Source organism: Heliconius melpomene, chromosome 21, assembly GCF_056956725.1.
Source record: "Heliconius melpomene rosina isolate 202511_hmr_F chromosome 21, ASM5695672v1, whole genome shotgun sequence".
Taxonomy (NCBI): domain Eukaryota; kingdom Metazoa; phylum Arthropoda; class Insecta; order Lepidoptera; family Nymphalidae; genus Heliconius; species Heliconius melpomene.
In genome coordinates this window covers 6,573,383-6,597,478 of record NC_140409.1, presented here as the reverse complement: position 1 = coordinate 6,597,478, position 24,096 = coordinate 6,573,383, and the positions used below count along the sequence as shown (strand labels likewise).

The following is a 24,096-nucleotide window of genomic DNA, read 5'->3' as shown; positions in this document are numbered from 1 at the left end:
TTCAAGTTTCAACGACCATTTTTGGAAACCTACTGAGTTCTTACCGTCTTACAAATTAACCAGTTTCATTATTTTGGCTCAACTAAAATAGTACCTACGTAATACAAATTGTATCTTTGCGGGAACTACATATTAGTGTGAGTTGGTTTATAAAGGAGGACGTTGCGTCATTGCATAAAATAAACAAAATAAAGAGCCTTGTGGAAAATATACTGTTATTTAACTAGTATGTAATGTTGTATACTGTATATTGTAAGAGTAGAGTATGAAAGTCTGGTAGAGGTACCCAAGCAGCGGCTGCATGAGCGTGTATCGATCGGCGCGGTTGCAAAACGCCGGTGGCGCCGCGCGTGACGGCTGACGGCAGCTGTCAGAGTTGCGTGACGTAACGGCCAGGGCGGCGCAGTGGGCACGCCGCACACACGCCGCCGCCAGCCGGCCGGTGCAGTACGTCCGTGTTGCTGCTCCCGCGCGCCGGTGCACCGTGCAGCACCGTGCAGCACCGCCCGCCGCCCGCCGCCCGCCGTGGTATTGATCGCATCCCGTCGGCTCTACCAATGTTTATAAACAGCCGGCCGCATTTATTTCGTCTCTCTGGTTTTTGATACGTTTGCGAGTTGCCGACTTCGGGAAGCTGGTCCTGTATACCTGCGGCTGATCTCTTCTCTCGGACCCTGTGCACGTATGTATGCACACCTTTACGAATGATAGATTTGCGATGCAAGCATCATTAAACTTATTACATAAATACATTAATATGATTACTGTGTGTTATATTTAGAAATAATACCTGAAGTGGAAGTTTTCACAGCCTGGTTGTAAATATATGTTTCATGTACGCTGTTAGGTATTGCAAATATTTAATCCATATAAAATTTTATTTCACTAATAAGAAAATATTAAATCTCTTTTCTTAACTGATATTTTATAAGAGAGCAAACGCAAACAACATCGGCTTTGGTGCCTAATATGTGTAGAGTTTACTTATTACTTATTAGCTGCATCGGCAGAACCTGCAGTGAATTACGCAAGTTATCACCTAGTTTCAATCTATGTACATATTATGTTTATGTTTAAATCGAATTTGTCTATCAAGCATATATGTAGATACGTCGAATTGTTGTAATTTTTTTATATTCCGCACATAAGTAGCAGGGTAAGCAAAGTGAACCGGGAACCTAGAGTTCAGACACTGCTATCTTATTAAGACACTTACGTTCCCGATTTTCCGCCGAATTTTGAGTGGCGGAACTCACCGCCGCGCTAATTTATACTTTATATATAATTTTATATATAATTTAAGCGCGTAGTGAATTAATGGTCAGAAATGGTCATGGGTGGAAATAAAAACAAATAACATTAGTAACATGTTAAAAGCTATTAAAACAAAAACTGATAAGGATGTACATAACAAGGTCTTGTCATCTTGAAATTAATAATCTGTATCGCGACTACTATATCACTGGTGTCATTATGTAAAGTTGTCAGCTACGTCAAAGTAACATTAATGACATTGTATCGGTGTTGCGGAGTTCCACGCTGAACAAATTGTAGGTGCGATGGTAGTAGACAGGAAATGTACATTTTCCTACGCTGTGCCGTAATGTTTGAGACAGTAGACTAGTTAAACGTGGACATCCTGTTTTTGTTGAACTTCTCAGTCGAACATTGTAGAGCTAAAATTCGACTCGGATTTTTTTTTATTATCGATAAATCAATCAATGAATATTACAAACATTGTCATAAAACATTCACTAAATATTTTTTTATAGGTTTTACCTTTTGATTGATTTATAAAATGCAATTGAGATTCTATGGTACATATATGCTAAGTACTTGTGGAGTGAAAGTAGATCGTCGACACGAATATTGTACGATTTTAGGGCTTCTTTAATTATAAACTTTTTTTAAATAATAAGGTTACTAAACAAGCCTATTTATATAATGACGCCAATGGTACTGTTGGGTTACATATGGTTTACACACAAAAGATTCAAATCCCACAAATGAATCTGAGAAAAATTTTAAATTAATCTAAACCTATTTATTTCGAGAAACTGTGGGACTGTAGTCGTTTAACTTTCCTACATCACTTATAAAAGCAGAGAAGTTGCACTACATGACTAGGTGCATTCTAGTTTCCTCATTTAATGCATATGATTTGTGAAAAAAAAATATAATCATTAACTTTAAAGTAATTTTTCACGTGTGTCATGCCATATCGATAAAATTAATCTTTAAAGCATCAATCGATTTTTATACATAATTGTGTATCAATAATATTGGTTCTAAATTTATTTAATTTGTTGACCATAAATACAATTTTCATTGATTTTTAATAATAATATATATAACCTTGTAAAAGCCACAAGGTCATTTTTATTGTGTCATCACATACCTACCTTCTTATAGCCATAAACGATATCTATACGTAATACACTACTAATTCTATTATTTATTGATTGATCTTTGGAAAATAGTAGGTACCGACTACCTACGATATTAATTTACACATGATTTCATAAAAAAGTATTTATCTACGTCAGGGCGCAAAAGCACAAAGTGTGGCTGTTAACGCAATTTTAGCGGGTTCGATAGCCACTCGAAATATTTATATCTATTTGAATGGAAGTTTATATTTTCATATGCCTCCAGAGTTCGGCGAAAAGTGTGAAACGAAATGTCTTAACAACAGGTTCCCTCTGCCTACCCTGCTATGTGCGAGATAACGTGAAGCTGATTTATATAGTTTATTTATCTATGCTTAAAATAACAGTAATCATTCGTGTAGAAGGGGTCTCTATGAATATAATAATTATGTAATGCAGTTGACATGTGACCCTATGAAATCCTTTCAAAGAGCCGAGTTCTTCTGAACTTCAAACATTGGCAAATAATCTTGTTTTTCTATAACATTTTATTATGGTGCGGAGTGGCGGTCGAGCGTTATTGACATTAATATTAGTGACACCTACTTTACACTAGCGGTTACTCTGTTGTACGTGGTGGATTATTATAAACAGCTATTAATATTATAAAATATACGACGTGTTGACAGATTCCTTGTTGGATCAAAAGTAAACTAAAACATTTCGACTTAAATTCAAAATATTATTCTATGACTATGACAAATTGTAATAACATATTTTTATTATTCTTTTTTTAAAACTAATTGTATATTTTAAATTAAATATTATACCTAAAGCAAAACATATGGATTAATTTAATAAAAAAATATAATAATAATATTGTTAGAATAAATATGGATTCGTAAATGTTGATGCTAGTGTGGTAAACAGCTTTCATCGTTGAGTTTCTGTGTGGATTTTAATCCAAGATCCTTGTTTGCAAAGGAGAACTTCTTCCTGTTAGTCATTGAAATTTTTTTAGGTAGAGTAAAAAATAACGGTTAAAGATATTTATTATCATTAAAAACACATAGGCCACTTACATGGAAACATTGGTTAACATAATAAATAATTGTAGTCGGTCGTACAAACCAAATAAAAAAAAAATGTCATTGTAAGGTAGTTAAGAAATCATTTTCATCACCCTTTTCTGCTTTAACTATTCAACACACCATCATGAAATAATACAATTTCAAATACAAATGAAGCATATAAAATAAAAAAATATTTTTATAGTATATATGAGAACGAAGATTTTTCATATAATTTAACACCATGTTACGTCTCAATTATTTTTAAAAACTAAAATATCTGCTAGAGAAACAAAATAGACCAACTAAATTATAAAGAAGGAAATGATGCCTTAGCAAATGTTTTGAGCATGATGAGCATTACCTTCTAAAAATTAAAAATATACCTCATTCAGGTATTTTTTAATTCCAAAACATAAGCAATAGTTTTTTTTTTATAAATTAACTATAAAAATGGTGCCTTAACGTGAATGAATAAATTAGGAACATGTAGTTAATGTGATATGGAACTAGAACCTTAAATGGTGTTCATCATTAGGAATGTACCTCCACTTATAGGAAGCTGTTACAATTTGGGCCTACTTTCGGTGCTTACAAGTGGCAGTCGCGGGCGTCCTCTGGTTTAAAATATATTAAAATTTTATTTTTTTAAATGATAAGTAATCTAAAATATGTCTATATATAACCTTAACAAAATGAATATCAAATATCATCTTTAGCTATTTTATTCATTTATTTCTATTCTCTACGACCTCTACGCGAATTGAGCTACTAAATGTATTCCGCAATATGACAGATTTTGTGCATTTATATATTTTAAAATACCAATATCATTGTTTGCACCATATACATAATAAATACCAATTAATATTATATTTATTGAACTTTGAATAAATCTTATTATTTTTTAGACATTCATACAACGTGTATCGAAGAAATTAAATATTTATCGCTTAAAATATGTTTTCAGAGGTTGAAATTTACAGTTCAAATCTTAGAAATGATTTCTAAATTGGAATTGATCGTTTCGTTGGATTGGAAAGTTGCTTTACGGAGTTGACGAGAAGAATCTAAAGCTTTGTTACTATACATAATAGATTAGGCACGACTTTTAAGATGTTCTTTGACGTTTCTAGAACAGTTATTCTTGTCTTTTCAAAGAGTAACTATTAAGATTTCGTTGTAACGATAGTAATACAGTTATATTTCTTAAAATATTTGTGCGCTTGGAAATTAATATTTGTAGTGGGAACGTTTTATTTACGCAATACAGTATGTAACGGCGTTTAATGCCCAGTCATCCCAAAGTATAATTAGATCATGCTAGAAATGCATAACATCGCGTCCTTGTGGATGATGTCACTCTGACAAACACAACAAAGAGTGTATGGCCGACAATAGGAGGGTGCCCATCCCACGTCATAGAGGTGCGCCAAATCTTTCCGCCTTTTAAATAAATAATATCAATGATGAGCTCAATGGTGGACTCACAAGAGATTAGTGCAACAAGAAAAAACTGTTCCACAGGACCCAACGACATACTAACACACTCTATCTTTATCTATCTTTCGTAGATGCCAAAGTAGTAACATTGACCATGTAAGAGTACCAGTTAGGAACAATTCCATGGCGCATACCGACACGCAAGCAATCCTAGGTTCAATTATATTTACACACGGTTATTAAGCATTTTAAATGAGAATTCTTATATTGAAATTGGAAATGTAAACAACAGTACAACGGCTTGATAAATCGATATCTGAGAAGCATTCGAGGTAAAAGATTGCACTTGTAAGATTTAAAATGTATTATTTGTTTAGTAAAATGTTAAACAGATACCTTTGCTTACGCGTTTGTTTATTAAATATTAACTATATTTCTATTTAATTAATATAATTGAAGTAAAAATTGTAATTGTATAAACTCAAGATAAATACATTCTCCCTGATTCGTAGATTTAGTAAACACAAATAAGACAGGTCAAGTGTGAGTTGGACTTGCCTACCAAGGGGTTCCGTGCCAGGTTTTAGGATGGTACATCAATGGGTAGTACAACTTATAAAAATAGATAAACTTAATATTATATAAGTTTTTAATATAGTTTTTAATGAAATAAGTTAAATTTTCGTTTATTTGTATTATAATTTTTCACACTGTGCCCAATTTTATAACTATCGAGCCAAGAGAAATATCCTGTAGAGTTTGATTATGCGGGGAACCTAATACCAAATGCTGCAAAAATGGTGCATAAATTCTTGTATTTTTTTGAATGCGTTAACTTAGGAGCTTAATTATTTCTGTGCTCCAAGGGTCAAGAATATATAATATTAATTCCAGCTTGATATCTCTCCGCGATCTTGAGATAAATGGGAGGGGTGGAACCCTAAAAATGGAACTCCCTCCTGATTTTGATTTGTGGATTTAACAAGGAGAAGGTTAAGAGAAATTCTGAAAAAAAAGCCTTAGTTTATATTCACATTCAAGTCCATGAGTTGTATCTCTACCTGAATATCTTAGCACGGATACTCTTTAATTATCGTATTTTTATAACACTACATACCGTCTTAAGTTTTTATAAAAATAGTCATGCTTGCGTATTTTATTTTATCTTCTAAATTTGATTCACATGCAGCGATGACCATTCTATTTGCATTACAAATATTAGGTTCGTTCTGATCTTCCTGAAACATAACTGATTCTGTCTTCGTAGAACATCGTTGAGTTTTTTTTACTTACTAAATGCAATTCCAATTTGACTAAAAGAAAAAAAGATTTTGCATTTAACGTTTTGTGCTTAAAATTTGTTTGATAGATGAAAAGATATACTATTTTGCTATTGTGTACTTGAATACAGTTTTGAGTGTTTAGTTAGTTATGTTTTCGATTGTTTATTTGTACGTGTTTTAACAAACAACAAGGAATCTCATTGCAATCTTATAAAAAAAATTGTAAGCTTGTAATCGTTATAATGAAAATATTTTAACCCAAATAGGTGAATTACAAACAGACAAGCTCTTCAGAATAAACAAGAAGATGTAAAGCGGATTTTCAGCTCCCAGTGTTAAGGCATTCCATTCTATATTACTTACATCCATTTTAAAGATAATGCAGAACTTCAATATTATGAGAAAAGTTACACTGAGAAATTATTACACTAACTATTTTTATTTCCCCGTTTTGGTAAGAAATAAGAATGGCGAGTTAGATATAAAGTCAAAAACAGAACAATAAGAATATCTTTATTTCCTTTGGCTCAGTATGTATAGCGTGGAAGCGACTAGGTAGAGTTATAAACTTTCACATTAAAAACAAATCTATAATTTTACGAAATAACAACGACAACATCTGTTTGATTTTTGCTCACGATCTCGACTCGCCATTATGTCTTCAGTTAGAAAATCTTAAGTTAGACTGTACTAATACCTCACTTCTATTTTCGCCGTTATATATATATAGATATTATGATTTTAGAGTATTTAAAATATATATAATACTATTGTAGTAAAATATTTAAATTCAACCTTATTTTTTAAACAGCAGTGATAGTTAACACTTTCTCATTCGTTGGCATATCCTAAAATACGTTTCGTTTAAAGGGACTGTTTGTAAGCCATTCTAGCCTTTCTCTTAAGACTCTAGTAAGAAAATATGAAGAAGTAATTGTAAAAATAAACTTTTGAATTACTGTTTGTTTTAAATTAAAAGTTTACTTATGTACCTGAGTGAATGCATTTCTGCATACAAGTTAAGCTTATCGAAACGGAACAGTTGCCATCTTTCCCACGTCTATGAGAGAAGTGAACTGAGTCGTGTTGAAATTATAGCGTAGATTATAAAGTGTCAGATTGCAATCTTCTTTGTTAAATTAGAATTTTAACAAACTTTTTAATACCTATCGCCTAAACGTTATTGCATTGATAGCCTGTATACAATATATATATTAGAAATAACTAAATATACTACTAGACTAGCCGACCTGGGTGGCTTCGCCCGCTTCAATTATACGAATATTTATTAAGTATGTTTATGAAATTATCTTCAATTTAGGGAGTGAATTCTATAAAACCACAAAACACGTGGTTAATGGAATATTTTTAATAGTCTAAATTTAAATTTTATAAAAATCGACGCCGATTTAAAGAAAATCGTTAAAAAATATATCTACTAATTTTATTGTCTTGTGTCCCCTAGGTGGGGCCCTCTGCCCCGGTGGTGAGCTGGTGGGTTCCGCTAGTGGTAGAAAACCCTCATTCACACACAGTTATCAGAGCTTAACCCCCGCTAGGTATACCTTAGCTTAGTAGCATCCTAAGGTAATACAATATCTAAATATTATTGAGGATACTATTTTAAGTCCATATCATCATAATAGAAGCTAGGTGCGTGAATTCACTTTATATTATCTCAATAGCTGCAAACGTTATTGGCCGCCAATTCTATTTATATTTTAAAAATACATAAACTGAATACGTATTCCTACTTCATACTATGACCTATAATCGTTCTATAGTACTAATCATAATAAATAAATGTTCTCCATTGAATATATTTTTGAAAGTTTGCTGTTATAATATTGATAAAGCGATATCGAATATTTCTTTGTAAATTGACTTAGGTAACTAAGTATAACTACTCGCGAAATACAATGTGAACGGTCTAAGCGTCGACACGAAAAACAAGAGGGCTAAAATTATTTTTAGTATAATTATAAAGCAAATAATGTTAACAAATTACTTAGTAAAATTTCTTTCTGATTTTCAATATTTATATAATGTTTTATTTTATAATAATGTAGTTTCAGTTTGAAATTTATAATCGATATGTAAAAATCTAAGATGGCGTCTAAATAAACCTCTTAACCTAATTCAATTAGTTCATAGTATGTTAAACTACAATTTTATTATGATTTGGCCATTTGGATTAACTATCTCATTCTCGGTTTTTTGTTTAATCGTTTAGTTTCAGAAGAGATTTTAGCGGACTTAAAACATTTGATTAATTAAGCATTAGCATATTATCATAAGTTTAATTGATTCTGAGTGTTACACATGTCCTATGTGTCAATTTATTGGTCTAAACTTAGCTCGACAAGCTACCGTCTACCTTGGTAATTAATTTTAATATGCCTTATACAAATTATAAATTAATTATTATAAGTAACTAAGAATATTTAATCGAATTTCTACGAAATTAGTAATTAAGTATTCAAATCATTTCATTACCTACGAGTGATTGACCTTTCCTTGCCCAAGAAATATTATTATATTGTCATTCCTATTTCCCGTAAGACTGTAATATCAACTGCATGCTAAGGCACGTTGCTCTTTAACGGTAGTACATAATTATATGGAGCAAACAGTTAACTTTTAAGGCCTATATGTGGAATAAAAAAAATATTAAAGGAATCTCGTAATCATTCTTCCTATTCTTAATCCTTTCAGGACCATAAGAATATGTGAGGTCATTCAATATTTTTTACTATACTATATGGAATGATCCATTGTGCATCTAAAAATATATATTTTGGAATGAAACTACTAAAATTAGGCCAAAGAATGGCGCTGAGGCACGTGCGTGCGACTGCAAACGACACGATAGGTGTGGGTTCGATTGTTACTCGAAGAAATTATATTTTCATTTCTTCGCTCAGGTAACAAAGCAAAGTGAGTGAGTTCCGCCACTCAACATGCAAAGTCGGCGGAAAATGGGAACGGAATGTCTTAACACTAGGTTCCTTCTGCCGACCCTGCTGTGTGCGGGATACAGCGTGAAGCTGATTTGATTTAATATTAAATATATAGAATGTGGAATTATCACAAGAATTATCACAGAGTAGCTAAAAGGTAAAAAGGTGATCAAATGCGCGTCGGACTCTTCCACCGAGGTTTTCAGGATGGTAGGTCAACGGGAAGTGCAATTTATAAAAGTTGACGAATTTAAGTTTGAGCGCGACTGCACACATTTTGGATGAAATGAAAGATAATTATAAGTTTCTAATGATATTTATGTGTAACATAAATATAAATTTCCATATTCGGATTTTTTGTTTTATTTATATTGCAAGTTCTCACTTCTTGCCAAATTTCATAACTGTAGGCCCACGGGATGCTGAAGGTACCCTATAGGTTTGATTACGCGGCGAATGCTCGTATCCTTTGATTGGATTAACTAAAAAGCTTATTTTTTTCTGTGCTCCAAGAGACTATAGACCTCAGTATTTAATATTAATTTCAGCTTGATACCTCTACGCGATCTCAAGATAAATTTTAACATCGGCCTCCGTGGCCGTCGATTCACAGGGGCACAAGGGTGTCACTGTAACTCGACAATTGTGGGTTCGATCCCCACTCGAGGGAACGAAAGATTATTTATTTATATTTTTGAAAAATCAGTGGAAAGTGGGGAACGGAGTATCTTAAAACTAGGTTCCCTCTGTCTACTCTGCTGTGTACGGGATACAGTGAAGCCGATTTAATTTTATAATAGTAAAGGGTTCCGTGTTTTCCTTTTGAGATACAGAACGCTAAAAACCGACTTAGATAGGTCAAATCTATTTACGAGTATAGGACCTAGTTATTAATAACACAAGTTTGTTTTAAACAGGTAGATAAATGAATTCGGGATTCCTTATCTCATCGTCATATTGATTTGAGTTTTAAATTGTTATTATTTAGACAGAAGCTATATTTAGGTTAGCGCCCACGCAACCAATCTTTGGGAGATTTGTGTTAGCGCCAAATCGCTTGCAACATGACGTCATTTTTTTTCAAATTGATAATATCATTTAATCTAGCATTAGTTTATAATAAATACTAGCTTCTACTGCGACTCCGCCCGCATGGTCCAATGGAAGTAACTAAGAGTTGTGTGACGCTTTCTAGGGGATCAGTAAATGACCGACCGCAGCCAGTGGGAAACATCGAAGCTGTTAATATGAAGTAATAGGTATAGCGTTTAGCCTTTCTTTGATAAATGGACTACTTATGTAACATAAAAAGACATTGTCAGTAGATTATGTTAATGTTTATTTTAGATGAAGAATATTAAAATAGAGCACACATTATACAGCCAATACGGCAAGGTCATGTATTTTTTTCGTGGCTTTTTTTCATGATAATATTTTTATTATTAAAATTCTCAATTTCAAGAAGTGCGCGTCGTTAATGACCAAAAAAATATTAAAATAGAAATAAATTAATAAACATAGCCATATTTGTCGTACATATATTACACATGAAAATTAATCAAGATATTGACAAAAACAAAATATATACACACATACATAAATTTAAGGGATGTGTCAAATTTAATTCACTCCTAGTTCCTTAGCTATTTAAAATGAAAAATATAATATAAAACGAAATACCAAGGATCGATGGTTTTAACAAACCTAAACTAAACATGATAGAACTACTGCATCGCTAACGACCGCCATCCGTTAGTTGTATCATCACCTAGACCCTTATATTCAAATTTCAAGGTCATGAATGAAAATGAATTTCGAAGTCCGTTCACTGTGTAAACGTGTTTGCATAAGACTATAAATACATAGAGTTTAATAAAATAATGCCTAGAGTATGTAAAAAATGGCTTAGAATTAATAGAATGAAAATAGAATCCATAATGCGATCAAACGTCCCGTTTTTCGCGTGCGTGTCCTGGTGTTTCTGAAGACGGCACCGGGACGTTGAAAACAAAAGTAAATGTAAAAATAATAAGAACACCCTTAAACAACAAAAGCATGGTACACAAAAAACCAAAGTAAACAGTCGTGTATGAAATAGTCAAATGTCGTTTTTAAACGCAATAATTAAATAAAATCAAATCAGCTTCACGCTGTTTCCCGCACACAGCAGGGTAGACAGAGGGAACCAAGTGTTAAGACACAGGGTCCCCACTTTAAATTTGATTTGACCTGATAAAAAAATGGTCGCGTTAAGTATTCACATTTTAAAAGACAATAAAAACCTAAAACTATTTATATAAGACCTCGTCGTAGGAACTTTAAACATTATTGTATTAATGTTTATAATTTATAATTAGCATATAAAAGCATTTATTTCTAGAAAGAACGTAAGTAAAGTTAACAGTGCCAATCTTACTTGTGTTTTCTCTATATCCTGGCAGTTATTTTGCGTACACAGGACCAAACCACTGCAATAATCAAATATCTATTATATCTAAATTTTAATTAGATTAAAAGAAAGAGAAAATGAAAAACTTAACATTTCGTTAAAATATCCTTAAATCCAATCTTTATTACAATCTTTTCTCTTGTATAAACTTTCTAATTAGGTATATACAGCAGTAAAGAAATAAGAAAAATTTAATTTATAATATTATATTATGTTCATTGATATCTTTATCGAATTATCTATTATAGTACTAAAAGTTAGTACTGGTTTTACACGACTGCAAATGAGGGTAATTTTTTTTATCTTATTAATATACATTGTATGTACGTTTGTTTGTTTCTATGTAGCGTTGTAGAGAACAAACGAATTGACCTGTTTTGATGATTCTTACGTCAATCGATTTAGAGTCATAGCACTGCCGTCGTCACTAAAAGAAATGACAATAATAAAAATATTCCACAGAGACAATCATTCATATGAAATTAAATGAAAAAAAAAATTGAACTATATCAAAAAAAAAGAAAAAACTCAATGTGTAAAACTAAAAAGAAAAACAAGCTCAATAGATAGTTTAATTAGGATTAAAAGTCAGGTCCTATTTTTCAACCAATTAAATCTTCACACGGAACTCTGTAATTATTCTAATAAGCAAATTTTCCTTATAATATATTAGCTTTTAAATTTTGCAAATGATAGCACTTTCTTCCACAAAGGTAATTTGACTTAAGTAATTTAAATTTTTTGACTAATACAATCATGTAAATTATTCCGTAGTAAATTATTAAACTATTCCGTGATAGAGAAAGCTGAAATTTGCCGTGAACATACGTTCATAACTCATAAAATCTCCCTCTTTCGCCCGGACCTCTGAGGAGTTCAGATGTGTTTACCAGTAATCCGCGGTTCGTTTCATTTTGTAATAAATAGTGAATTCGCGTAAGAAAAGTCGAGTATAAATAATAGGAGTGCATACATGCGAAGAGATGACTACCTGAGGATCCATCCGTCATCAACAGCAGCAACTGCCCACCTGTTGCGCAAAGGCGACCAACCACACAGCCGTGGGCGGAGTGCAACTTCTAACAGTGAGCGAATTCAACTAATAAAAAGCTTAAGTGTACAGAGATCTGCTTAAACTGGACGGAAAGAACTTTTGTATGGAAACGTCGATTGCCACCATATTAGGTAGACCTCCGTCCTTGCGAAGCAATCCTTTCACTTTTGCAACTATACGTGACTGCTGCCCTGGTACATAGTCTACGAAATGCCACTCAAACGAACGCCACCATCGCATGCGACATTGCCTGCAGACACCGGTAAGGCGCCCTGCGCTGAACTAAATTTGCCGGCGTCATCATTGACGGATTTTGAAACTCACAGACGTCTTGATAACCCGATGGATACGGAAACTACTCTTAACAAATCTGCCTCTGACACCGACTTGACTATTACACCACCGAGCTTTGTTTTCCAACGGAATAAGAGATTTAGAGCCCAGATGGAAGACTCTGCTTCCAATCAATTAGATGTTTTTACAGAACTGAAAGAAATGCGTAAACTGATGACATCTTCTGTGGCCAAACAGGCTGACGAGCTTAGAAAAGTTAATTCTATTTTAAAAGATATTCAACAGTCAAATTATAATATAGAAAATTCGGTTTCGTATCTTGCTGCTCAAAATGAAGAGTTTAAGCAAAGAATAATAGAACTAGAAACTCAAGCAAAACAGGATCGAAATCATATTACGATGCTAGAAGATAAGATTGAGGAATTACAAATGAATAGCAGAAAGTCTAGCTTTGAAATTAAAAATGTTCCTAAAAAACCAAGCGAAAATAAAGATGATCTCATAGGGATGGTCCTGAGCCTCTCGAAAACTGTGGACTGCAACATAACTAAGTCAGATATTAAAGACATATATAGAGTCAAACCAAGATCAGCCGAAAATAAATCGCCGCCAATTATCATTGAAACTAATTCAACTTTACTTAAAAATGACCTTTTAAAGATGGCAAAGTCGTTCAACATCAAACATAAAAGCAAGCTCTGTGCCAGGCACCTGGGATGCAGCATTCAAGAAGATGTCCCGGTATATTTGGCTGAACATTTAACTGTAAAAGCGGCGCGCCTCTACTTCCTGGCCAGAGACTTGACGAGAACTAAAAATTTCAAGTTTTGTTGGACTGCTTACGGTAAAGTATACGTGCGAGAAAATGAACACACGCCGATTATATCAATCAAAAATGAAAGCCAAATACATCAACTTCTAAATGGGAAACTCCAAACTTTGCAGCTGATTTGACTATTCAAAGATAACTCAATAATATATGGTATATCGTTCCTAATGCACTTGCTTCCTTTACTTAACTTGTGTTTGTTTATTATCTTATCTTTATATTATATTTGCCGTAAAATTGTGCTTGTATTTTTTCTCAAAAATTGTAATTTACACTTTATTCTCAATGTTAGATTACGCCTCTGTTTCCAAATTACTTACTTGCCCAAAAACATACATAGCTTTGTATATGAATGCTGTAAAAGTTATACACCTTCACCATACTCTCATCACGCATGTTTCTTCAAATGGTTTGATTATTTTAAAATAAACTTATCAATTTTACGCCTTCTTATTAGCACTTTCACTTTACGTAATGGATAATAATAAAGAAACTTTAAACGAAATAGACGAATTTACGCTAGCGCGAAGTGTTGAATGTGACTATTGTAATCTATCAAAATATGTACAGGTAAATAAAAGCGACTTAACAATAATTTCACAGAACATTAGGAGTATATATTGTAATTTTGATGACTTTATAGTTAATTTGGGTTCTTTATCTTTTGATGTAGATATAATTGCTCTTACTGAGTGTCGGCTAACTCCTGATAAGACTTTACCCCAACTTAGAAATTATAATTTATATGCAACTACTTATCAGTTAAATCAGAATGACGGAGTTGTGGTTTATGTAAAAAATACATTAAAATCGAATGTCAAAGAAATTAGACTTTCTCAAGCATCCTGTCTTGAAGTGGAGGTCTTAAATAATATAATTGTATGCATCTATCGTTCACCCTCTAATACAAATGCTGAAAGCTTTATAAATTCCTTGAATATGTACCTGGAGACTATCAAATCGGAAAATATAATTATTACAGGAGACATTAATATAAATTTAATAATTAAAGATAGAGAACAAACATATGAATATAATAATAGAAGTAACTACGTTAATATGTTGTCAACGTATGGTATTTTACCTGGACATACGCTACCAACTAGAAATAAAAATTGTTTAGATCATTTTATGATGAAGTTTAATAAAAAGAAATTTGAAGCGTTCATAGCTGTTTTACAAAGTACTATTACCGACCATTATTCTATAATGTTAGTACTATCTAAGCAAAAACCTGCTAATTCTATAAAAAGAACATGCACTACTGTCAATTTTGATAAAGCGCTAATGTATTTACAGGAACAACATCTAACTGAATTACTTTTGTGTAACGACCCAACTCTAGTAACGGAATGTTTAATAAATAAACTAAATAAGGCTATTATAGAGAATACTACGATTCGACAAATTCCAAAAAGTAAACGAATACTTAAGCCATGGATTACACCTGGAATCTTAAGATGTATTAATAATCGTAACAAATTACAGAAAGATTTTAAAAAAGACCCACAGGATAATGTAAAGAAAGTTATATACACGCGATATAGAAATTTTTGTAACAACTTAATTAAAAAAATGAAAAGAGAGCATGAAAGACAATCGTTAACTGAGGCTATGAAAGATAATAAGCTACTTTGGAGAAACATAAAAAATATAACATATACAAATAATAACAAAAGTCAAAATATGGAACTAATAAATATCAAACCAACACCAATGAAATCAGTCAATGCAATTAATGAGTATTTTGTGAATATAGGAAGAGACCTTGCTCAAAAAATTAATCCTAATATGGACAATAACTATAAAAACCAGTTAAAAGCAATTCCAACCCAATCACAGTCGTTTGTTATTATGGAAACTGATATAGCAGAAGTAAATAGAATCCTGACAAATCTCAAATCTGATAGTGCCCCTGGTTGGGATAAAATTTCCACTAAATTTCTAAAACATATAAAAAAGGAAATAATTCCTATTATTACTCACTTAACAAATCTCTGTTTTAGAACTGGTGTTTTTCCAGCTCCGTTAAAATGTTCCCTGATAACTCCAGTATACAAGGGAGGGAAGAGAGATGACATAAGCAACTATAGGCCTATTTCAGTGTTACCAGCAATATCCAAAATTATAGAAAAAATACTCAATAACAGATTACTTAAGTATTTAGATAAATTTAGTATACTATCTCCATACCAATTTGGTTTTAGACAAGGAAAATCAACAGAAGATGCCATAACGGCTCTCACTGGAATGGTCACAAATCAACTCGACAAAGGAAATAAGTGTCTGTCTATATTTTTGGATCTCAAAAAAGCTTTCGATACTGTCTCTCTTCCCATCCTTGTACATAAGCTGGAAAGGGCTGGAATTAGAGGAAAGGAGCTATCTTTGTTCAGAGATTATCTTACAGGAAGGAAGCAAATGGTCAAATTAGGAGAACATATAAGTAACAAAGCTACCGTGACGTTTGGCGTACCCCAAGGAAGTGTTTTAGGCCCTACCTTATTTCTATTGTATATAAACGACCTGTGCAATATGCAGATAGAACAAACAAAAATCCTGTCCTATGCAGATGACACTGTAATTATCTTCACTGGCAATACTTGGAACAATGTCAGGAAAAGTGCTGAGGAAGGTATGGCTCGTATAACCAAATGGTTATACAGTAATCTACTGACACTTAACACAGATAAAACCAAATATATTTCGTTCTCAATAAATAATCAAACACAGCCTAATAAAGATTTTTATATAAAAATACACACATGTGGAGACGCGCAAAATAGTAAATGTAACTGTCCCACTATAGAAAGAGTCAAAAACATAAAGTATTTGGGTGTTATTGTGGACCAAAGCCTATCATGGTATCACCACCTAGAAGAAGTCTCGAGTAGGATTAGAAAATTAATTTTTATATTTCGTACCCTGCGACATGTTGCTCCGAAAGCTGATATAAATGGTAAATTAACCACAAGAAATATTCTGTCGGAAATATATATCGCCCTAGCCCAATCCGTACTTATTTATTGTATCCCCGTTTGGGGAGGAGCTCTAAAAACAAGGTTTCTTACCCTGGAACGTGCACAAAGAGCTCTTATCAAGGTTATGTATTTTAAAAATGTAAGGTTTCCGACGGACCAATTGTATCAAGAAAGTGGCTTACTGACTGTTAGGAAACTATACTTTTTGCACGTCATTTTAAAAAAACACAAATCCCTACCCTATGACCCACAATTAAACAATAAAAGAAGGAAAGATATAATAATAGCACGTACCTTCGCAACAAGAACTTTTTTCGCTAGCATTCAATATGAGTCACGTTCAAGCTTTCTGTATAATAAAGTAAATAAAATAATAAATATATACCACATGCAATATTATGAGTGTAAAAAGAAACTTAAAGGATGGCTGACTCCACTTACATACGAGGACACTGAAGCACTTATTGAGCATGCCAGGTAGCATTACACTAAATATATTTATATACATACATACATACACCTATAATTATATAATAATCAACAGCTACAAATACACAACATAATTTGGAATAGATAAACAAAATAAAAAGAAATAGGAAAAAATATAAACAAATAGGAAATGTTATAATAAGTAAATATATATTGTAAAATAATATACTTTAACTTAAGATATCTATCATTGTTATGGTTTTTTAAATGTTAATGGAAGAGCGGAGTCTCCTGGTACAGGCAATAACATGCTTAAAAGGAGGCTCCAATCACTAGTGATTTTGTAAGAAATTTGCTTAATAAAGTATTTATTATTATTATTATTATTATTATAAAATGAATTATTTATTCATAAAATAAAAAATGTAATAAGAAATAAATTATAATTAAATAATTTGAACTAATTTGGAGCTCATGGAAGACTCGATGGTAGCAATTGTCAGCGCCTATCTACTAATTTAGGTCAACTCACAACTAGTAAAGACTTCCACACACGGGGTCAGGGAAGTATACAATTAATGAAGAACAGTACTTATAATTTTTAATATATAATCTACATATATGTATTTCTTATAGTTATATTAAAATCGATGAAGCCTTGACCTCCCCGTTCACTAAAATTCTAGAAACGATGTTTTTAAAATGACCTTAAGACTGGGATTATTAAATCACTTATTTGAGCTTTTTGTTTTAGGTTGTTGGAGCTAAGAAAGCAATAAAAAAAATTATGCGAATAATATGTAATTATCATAAAATGTGAAAACTTCAAGAGCGCGTTGTGTACTCTGGCTGCTTTCTATTTAATGCTGTAAAGGACAATAAAGGGGCAGCCATGCTGTCCTATATGGTGCCAGTTGATGAGAAACCTCCCCCGGTGCCAGGAAAAGGGCGCTTAGCCTTGGAGCTAGTTGGGACCCCTGGAAGTCCCGAATCAGCGGCCAGAAGGGCTAGAACGAATATTTCGAAAGAATCCTCGACAAGTTCGTTCGCAAGCGATCTTACTATATCCTCCTCTACACCAACAGGAGCCCATGAGAAACCTAAGCATAAGCTGCTCAGCAATGGTAGTAAACATACTTCCTTAAAAAGGTAAGCATAATTATATTGGTAAATCTTAAATATTGTAACAGCTTTGGCAGATATTGTTGTTAGTGATTTCCTAAGGAATTTTGGTTTCTTATTAGTTAGACACAAACATCAGTGTGTGCTGATTGCAAACGTCATAAGTTTAAACAACCCATGCTGGTCATTTTTTTGGTTATATTAAGTACATAATTTTTAAGACAAATTTATGTTCTGGAAATATTTTATTGAAAAAATAATAATAAATAGATAAAACTTGCATTTCACTTATAAGAATATCTTCATTTTAAGAGCGACTAAGGTCAATTTTGAGATATATATATGTAGGTAGATATTAAGTACATTAGCTTGGGTATACCATCTAAAAACTATTTATAAAAATAATTTTAATTTTAATAATTTTATGATTTCTTTGTACATAAAACATCAAAAATTTTATGTCCTTGATCCTCAGTCAACAAAAACATTGAAATGGATTTCCTTATAAATATATGGAGAAATTATAATCGAAAGTGGCTATTTTATAATAACAATCGATATAAACTATATTTCCTGTTTTTTTTAACCGACATAATTTTTGTCATGCCACGCGTCTGGAAGCCTCAGGGGAATTTTCTCAATCCAAGATTTGTATATTTCTAGCTGGCAATCGGGCCTGAAAAAAAATAATTATTAAGTTATTAAAACACAATATATCCTATATTACGTTCAGTTAAATAAATTTAATTAATGATGATAAATAATTGACATTTTTAGTTTTGTAATATCAAGTAAATATATTCAAGGAAAGGAAACCGACGCACTCTTACTGTGTCCAACTAGAATTACACGATGGATGCGAGTTCAATTCCGCCCGGAATATTGTTTATATTTATGTTATTGCTATTTTGCCGATCTGGTACAACAATACGCTGTGTGACGTAGTAGGGCAAGAATAGGAGAGCGGAGAGTCTTGGCACTTGACTTTCTCTCCTATCTTTGATGCAGCGGATAACTCGTATTTTTTTATATAGAACATCGGCAATGAATATAGGATATATAAACTGTTTTCTGATAAAAATGATTTAACTTGGCTGCTAGCCATCCAATAACGCCCGATGATGTTATGGGCACTGGCTTCAAAGATCTCGTGGATTCCAATTTAACCATGACATGTGGCAAAACGGCAGCAAACTCTTGACGTACAGCGTTGGCTTCATTCTGCGCTTGTCTGTTGTCGAAAACAATACATTAATAAGTATGAATTAGAATCGCTGTTTAAATAGTGAACGTTTTAACTTTTTATATATAAATTACTATTGTTTACTAAAATTTTTTTGTTAGTTATCGGCAATTACTTTGCAAATGCATATTTAAACTTTGCGAATGGATTTTAAAATATTTTTATGGCAACCACGTTAGTCATACCCGGCAGCGTGGGCAAGAATCTATCATAACATTTGACATTGGTTTCGCATGAAACTGTTTGAGGTGATTATAATTTCCAAAACGAATTCTAATCCAACGCAGTGTTTGTATCGCTATACAATAAATTTTAATTTAGCAAAGAAAAACAAAATATTTCTCCGTGGGATATTTATATATTACATCATTTTATTTTATCTATTTACTAGCGGACGCGCGCAGCTTCGCTTGCGTAATTAGGGATGAATTCTAATAAACCACGAAACATGTGATCAATGAAATATTTTTAAGAGTCTAAATTTCAAATTTTATAAAAATCGGTGGCGATTTAAATATTTTTCCATACAAACTTTTAACCCCTTATTTTCACCCTTAGGGGGTGAATTCTAGAAAACGATGAAACACGTGTTCAATTAAATGCTTTTAAAAATCTAAATTTCAAATTTTATAAAAATCGGTGCCGATTTAAGTATTTTTCCATACAAACTTTCAACCCCTATTTCTCCCCTTTAGAGTTAAAATTTTTCAAAATCCCTTCTTAGTGGATGTCCAGATAATGAAAGTAAACATCTATCCAAATTTCACGTTTCTACCATGAGCGGTTACGGCTGTGCGTGCGTCTTACCTCAGTCAGTGAGGACAAGTCCTTTTATATATATTTTACTATATTTTTTATTTAATTTTTTAAATGCTCCGCTCTGTAGGCTATATCCTGATTATTATAATGTTTGCTATTTTTATTACGAACTAATCAGCAGCCCGCGGCTTCGCCCACTTGAACTATACAATTATTTATTTAATATTATTAAATTGTATTTAGGGATAATCGATTGGCTATTATAGTAAATTTATCTATATTGATACACACTAAATAAATTACAGAAGGTTTACTTCTGGGGTGTTATTTGTTTTTGTTTTTATAAATTGTCGTATTTAATAGAATAATATCACATCTATTTGTGTAAATGCTCAAAATTCCCGCGTAAATCCTGATCCCGCAGAAATAACGGGATAGAAAGTAGCCTATATATTGCTCCACAATCTCTTCTATCTTTCAGTGAAAGTCATATTAGAATCGGTTTAGCTGTACCGGAGATTAGATGGGACAACTGAGAGACAAAAATTTAGAAAATTATTTGTGTGTTCTAGTATCACGTAAACAGCTAAATTCACTGAAAAAAAACCACAGTTATTTTTAACTCGCAGACAGACACCTTAATTTTATTTTTACGTATAGATAGATGTACAGAATAAAGACACTAATGTCATAATTAACCCGCTATGTCTCTGCCTATATAAAAAAACATACAAGTTCCTCATAATACAGACTTTTATTTGATTAAGTACTTAAACCAGCTATTCATAGATTTTTTTCAATCGTTCGTAAAACGTAGTTAGCGTTGTATAGTCTATTTATTCTACTGTGTGCTTAAAATGTGTCATGTATAAAACACAACTCTTAGTTATCTCCATCTGACTACGCAGGCGAAGGGGAAGCCGCAGGTAAAAGATAGTTACATAAATTAATATAAGTATATAATGTACCTAATATCTTACTAGTTCTATGATGCTAGTTAAGAGTCAAAATAAATCAGCTTCACGCTGTATCCGCACACAGAGGCAGAGAGAACAAGCAGTGTTAAGACACTCCGTTCCCCACTTTCTGCCGAATTCTGTAGGCATTGTGGTGTGAGTGGCAGAACTCAACGCCGCGCTTTGCCTCGACACCAGAGCGAAGAAATGGAAATATAAACGTAAATAAATATTTCACTTTCTCGAGTGGGGACCGAACCTACAACCGTCGCGTTACGAGTCGTTAGTACTCAAGAGTCAAAAGTGGAGTTAAAATAAGTTTTTTTTAATTATATAAATACTTATAATTCAAGAATTAAAAGTAATGATAAACTAGTATTTCAGTAAAAAAAAATCCCAGTTAACTTAGTTCATTTGTAAAGTACCGCAACTTGACCGCTTTATTAATATACGTGCTACCATTTTTCTTAAAATACATGCTTCCTCACTTTCTTTCATCCAACAACCAGCTCCAATTCTCTATCCATTGTTTTCGACAATTATCAACTTTCTTCCATTGCGCCCGAGCTTGGAAAGCTTCCTTGTTCGGTTCATATCTGGACACTCCCAGATCCTTCGCCATCGCTTTCAATAGAAAAAAAATCTAATGAAAATTTCTTAAACTTTTCAGCACCAAAATTTTAAATTTAAATTGAATAACATTATATAAATAAATATTTTAAAAAGTACTGACACGTAAAAATGTTAGATATCGTAGAAAATAAACGTATGCTAATTGTGATTTTAAATGACTGAGGAGTGTTGGATAAATTACAATTACCAACACACGATGTTGAATGCGAAAGATGCATCAACATTAAAAAAAATCTTCTTAAAAATTTGACATTTTAGTATTGTAAATATTAGTATATTTATAATTTTATTTTTAATTCCAATTTCTACATAAATATGGAAATAATTATAAAATATATTATTTATATACTGTGACTTTATTGTTTATTTGAAGGTTAAAAACGATAATAAGAAATTTTAGTCAGCACTTTAGTCTAATGTAATAAGAAATTTTAGTCAGCACTATAGTCTAATGTAATAAAATCCCATACAAGGCGGTTTAGTCTATTGTAACAAACACCATGATGTAATAAAGAGTAGGACACAACTAACACTGTATTCGTTTTAGCATTAGGCAGACGTTTATTTTTAGCATTTCAAACCGGTCTTTATATCTTAAATGTAATAATTTAAAATGTAATATTGTGTCGTTAATTATTTAAAAAAAACCCACTAGCTTACATTAAAACTGTTTAAAATACATAATAGGTATATTAGTAATTTAAAAATTAATTCAAACTATTTATCTAACAAAAAAAACTACAGACTAGATGAATACTGCCACAGCTTTATTAACTACGCATTAGCCAAGGAAGTGGGGCGAATGCAGCAAAGAATATTAAAAGGTTTACTACTGATATAGAATACAATAAGTGCTAAAGATTAGAGACGGTGCTTGCTTTACCTTTAAAATCTATACAGGTCGATTAGAAAGTATACAGAGTTGCAGCCTTTATTGGCGGTGTGTAAATCTAAAAGTAGTAAAAGATTTAAAAAGAAAGCCGCAATTTTATAAATATTTCAAGAAATATTATGAAAAGCGTTCTGTAAAACACCAGATCTCGTTACAATAATATGCCTTATAAAAGTGTTATTTAAATGTCAATTTTGACAGTATTGCTTATAAAATATTTTCACACAATTCCAACCAGCCAACTTTTTTAAAATATATCCTATATTTAATGTTCTTGGTTGACTAAAATGTTTGATTTTTGTACCTGTATCTAAATAAAATCTAGTACAGGTACTTCAGTATAGAACAAGTAGCGTAGACTACATTATGTATATTATTTTAAATCGATAGGAATGTACTTAAAATAAAAGATTTAGTATACGTTATAATAACGTAGGTACGTTATATGAGTACACGTAACTAATTTTTCTTGTAAGTTTATTCCACATTGATATTTTTTTTATTTTTCGGATGGTTTTCATTTCTCTACTCTGCTAAGACAAATGTCTACAAAAGTAGATGAAAACTGGACATCGTCTGTCTACCACTCAATGATTTTTGTAATAATTTTAACAGTTCAACTTATGCGGAAATAGATAAAAATAAACTAATGTTTATAATTATAATATTCTACATTGAAAACACAAATATTTATTACGGCCATAAGAGAATAAAATATGATAAAATTTTAATCAAACCTACTAAAACTTACCTCACTAGGTATATTCCAACAGCAATATCGGGCAAGACAATTAAAGCGCTTTGGTCGGGGTTGTGGAAGGTGACATTAACGATCGATTACAGCTCACCTTTGAACTGTTACGCCATTAATTTATATCGACTATTTTATTATGTAACGAAACTTCGCACCCTTCCCTCTTACTTCCTCAATAATTTGGTTTAGCTATCCTGCTACTATATATATATACCTGCCTATGTGAAAGTTCTTACAATACTGAAATGGAGAACATATCTCTTTACGACATTTAACGTTCGATAAATAAAAATCTTATCATTTACAATATAACCTTACGTACCTCCCGTGTGTTACCTACTGTAGTCTGCTTTCAAATTTGCTTTTAAGCTAAATAAGAAGTAAGTTTATAAACGAATAAACAGTCATTAAACTTTAACCTAATCTACAGGTACCTAAAACACTAATTACATTTTTCCCCTTAATGTATTCAATAAAAAGATGAGTTTTGAAAAATAACAAAGACAGCACTGATTTTGATGTAATTTTCGTTGATAACATTGAAGAAATCAATGATACCTTAAAACTTCATTTGAA

General features: G+C 32.1%; 2 protein-coding genes across 2 annotated transcripts in view; one reads left to right on the top strand and one right to left on the bottom strand.

Annotated features, from left to right (window-relative positions):
• Positions 1-448: 448 nt before the first annotated feature.
• LOC146527056 (uncharacterized) overlaps positions 449-24,096 on the top strand; it is a 33,621-nt gene continuing 9,973 nt past the window's right edge. The window contains exons 1-2 of the mRNA XM_085206478.1: positions 449-682; positions 17,916-18,310. Of these exons, the coding sequence (XP_085062604.1) occupies positions 18,054-18,310 (257 nt within the window). The 5' untranslated portion in view covers positions 449-682; positions 17,916-18,053. The remainder of the gene's footprint in view (positions 683-17,915; positions 18,311-24,096) is intronic.
• Positions 18,503-22,995, bottom strand: LOC146527057 (uncharacterized). The gene is made up of 3 exons (XM_085206479.1): positions 21,730-22,995; positions 19,374-19,514; positions 18,503-18,959 (listed from the first exon to the last, which is right to left on the bottom strand). Exons 1-3 carry the CDS (start codon positions 21,861-21,863, stop codon positions 18,866-18,868), a joined length of 369 nt encoding a protein of 122 aa, XP_085062605.1. The 5' UTR covers positions 21,864-22,995; the 3' UTR covers positions 18,503-18,865.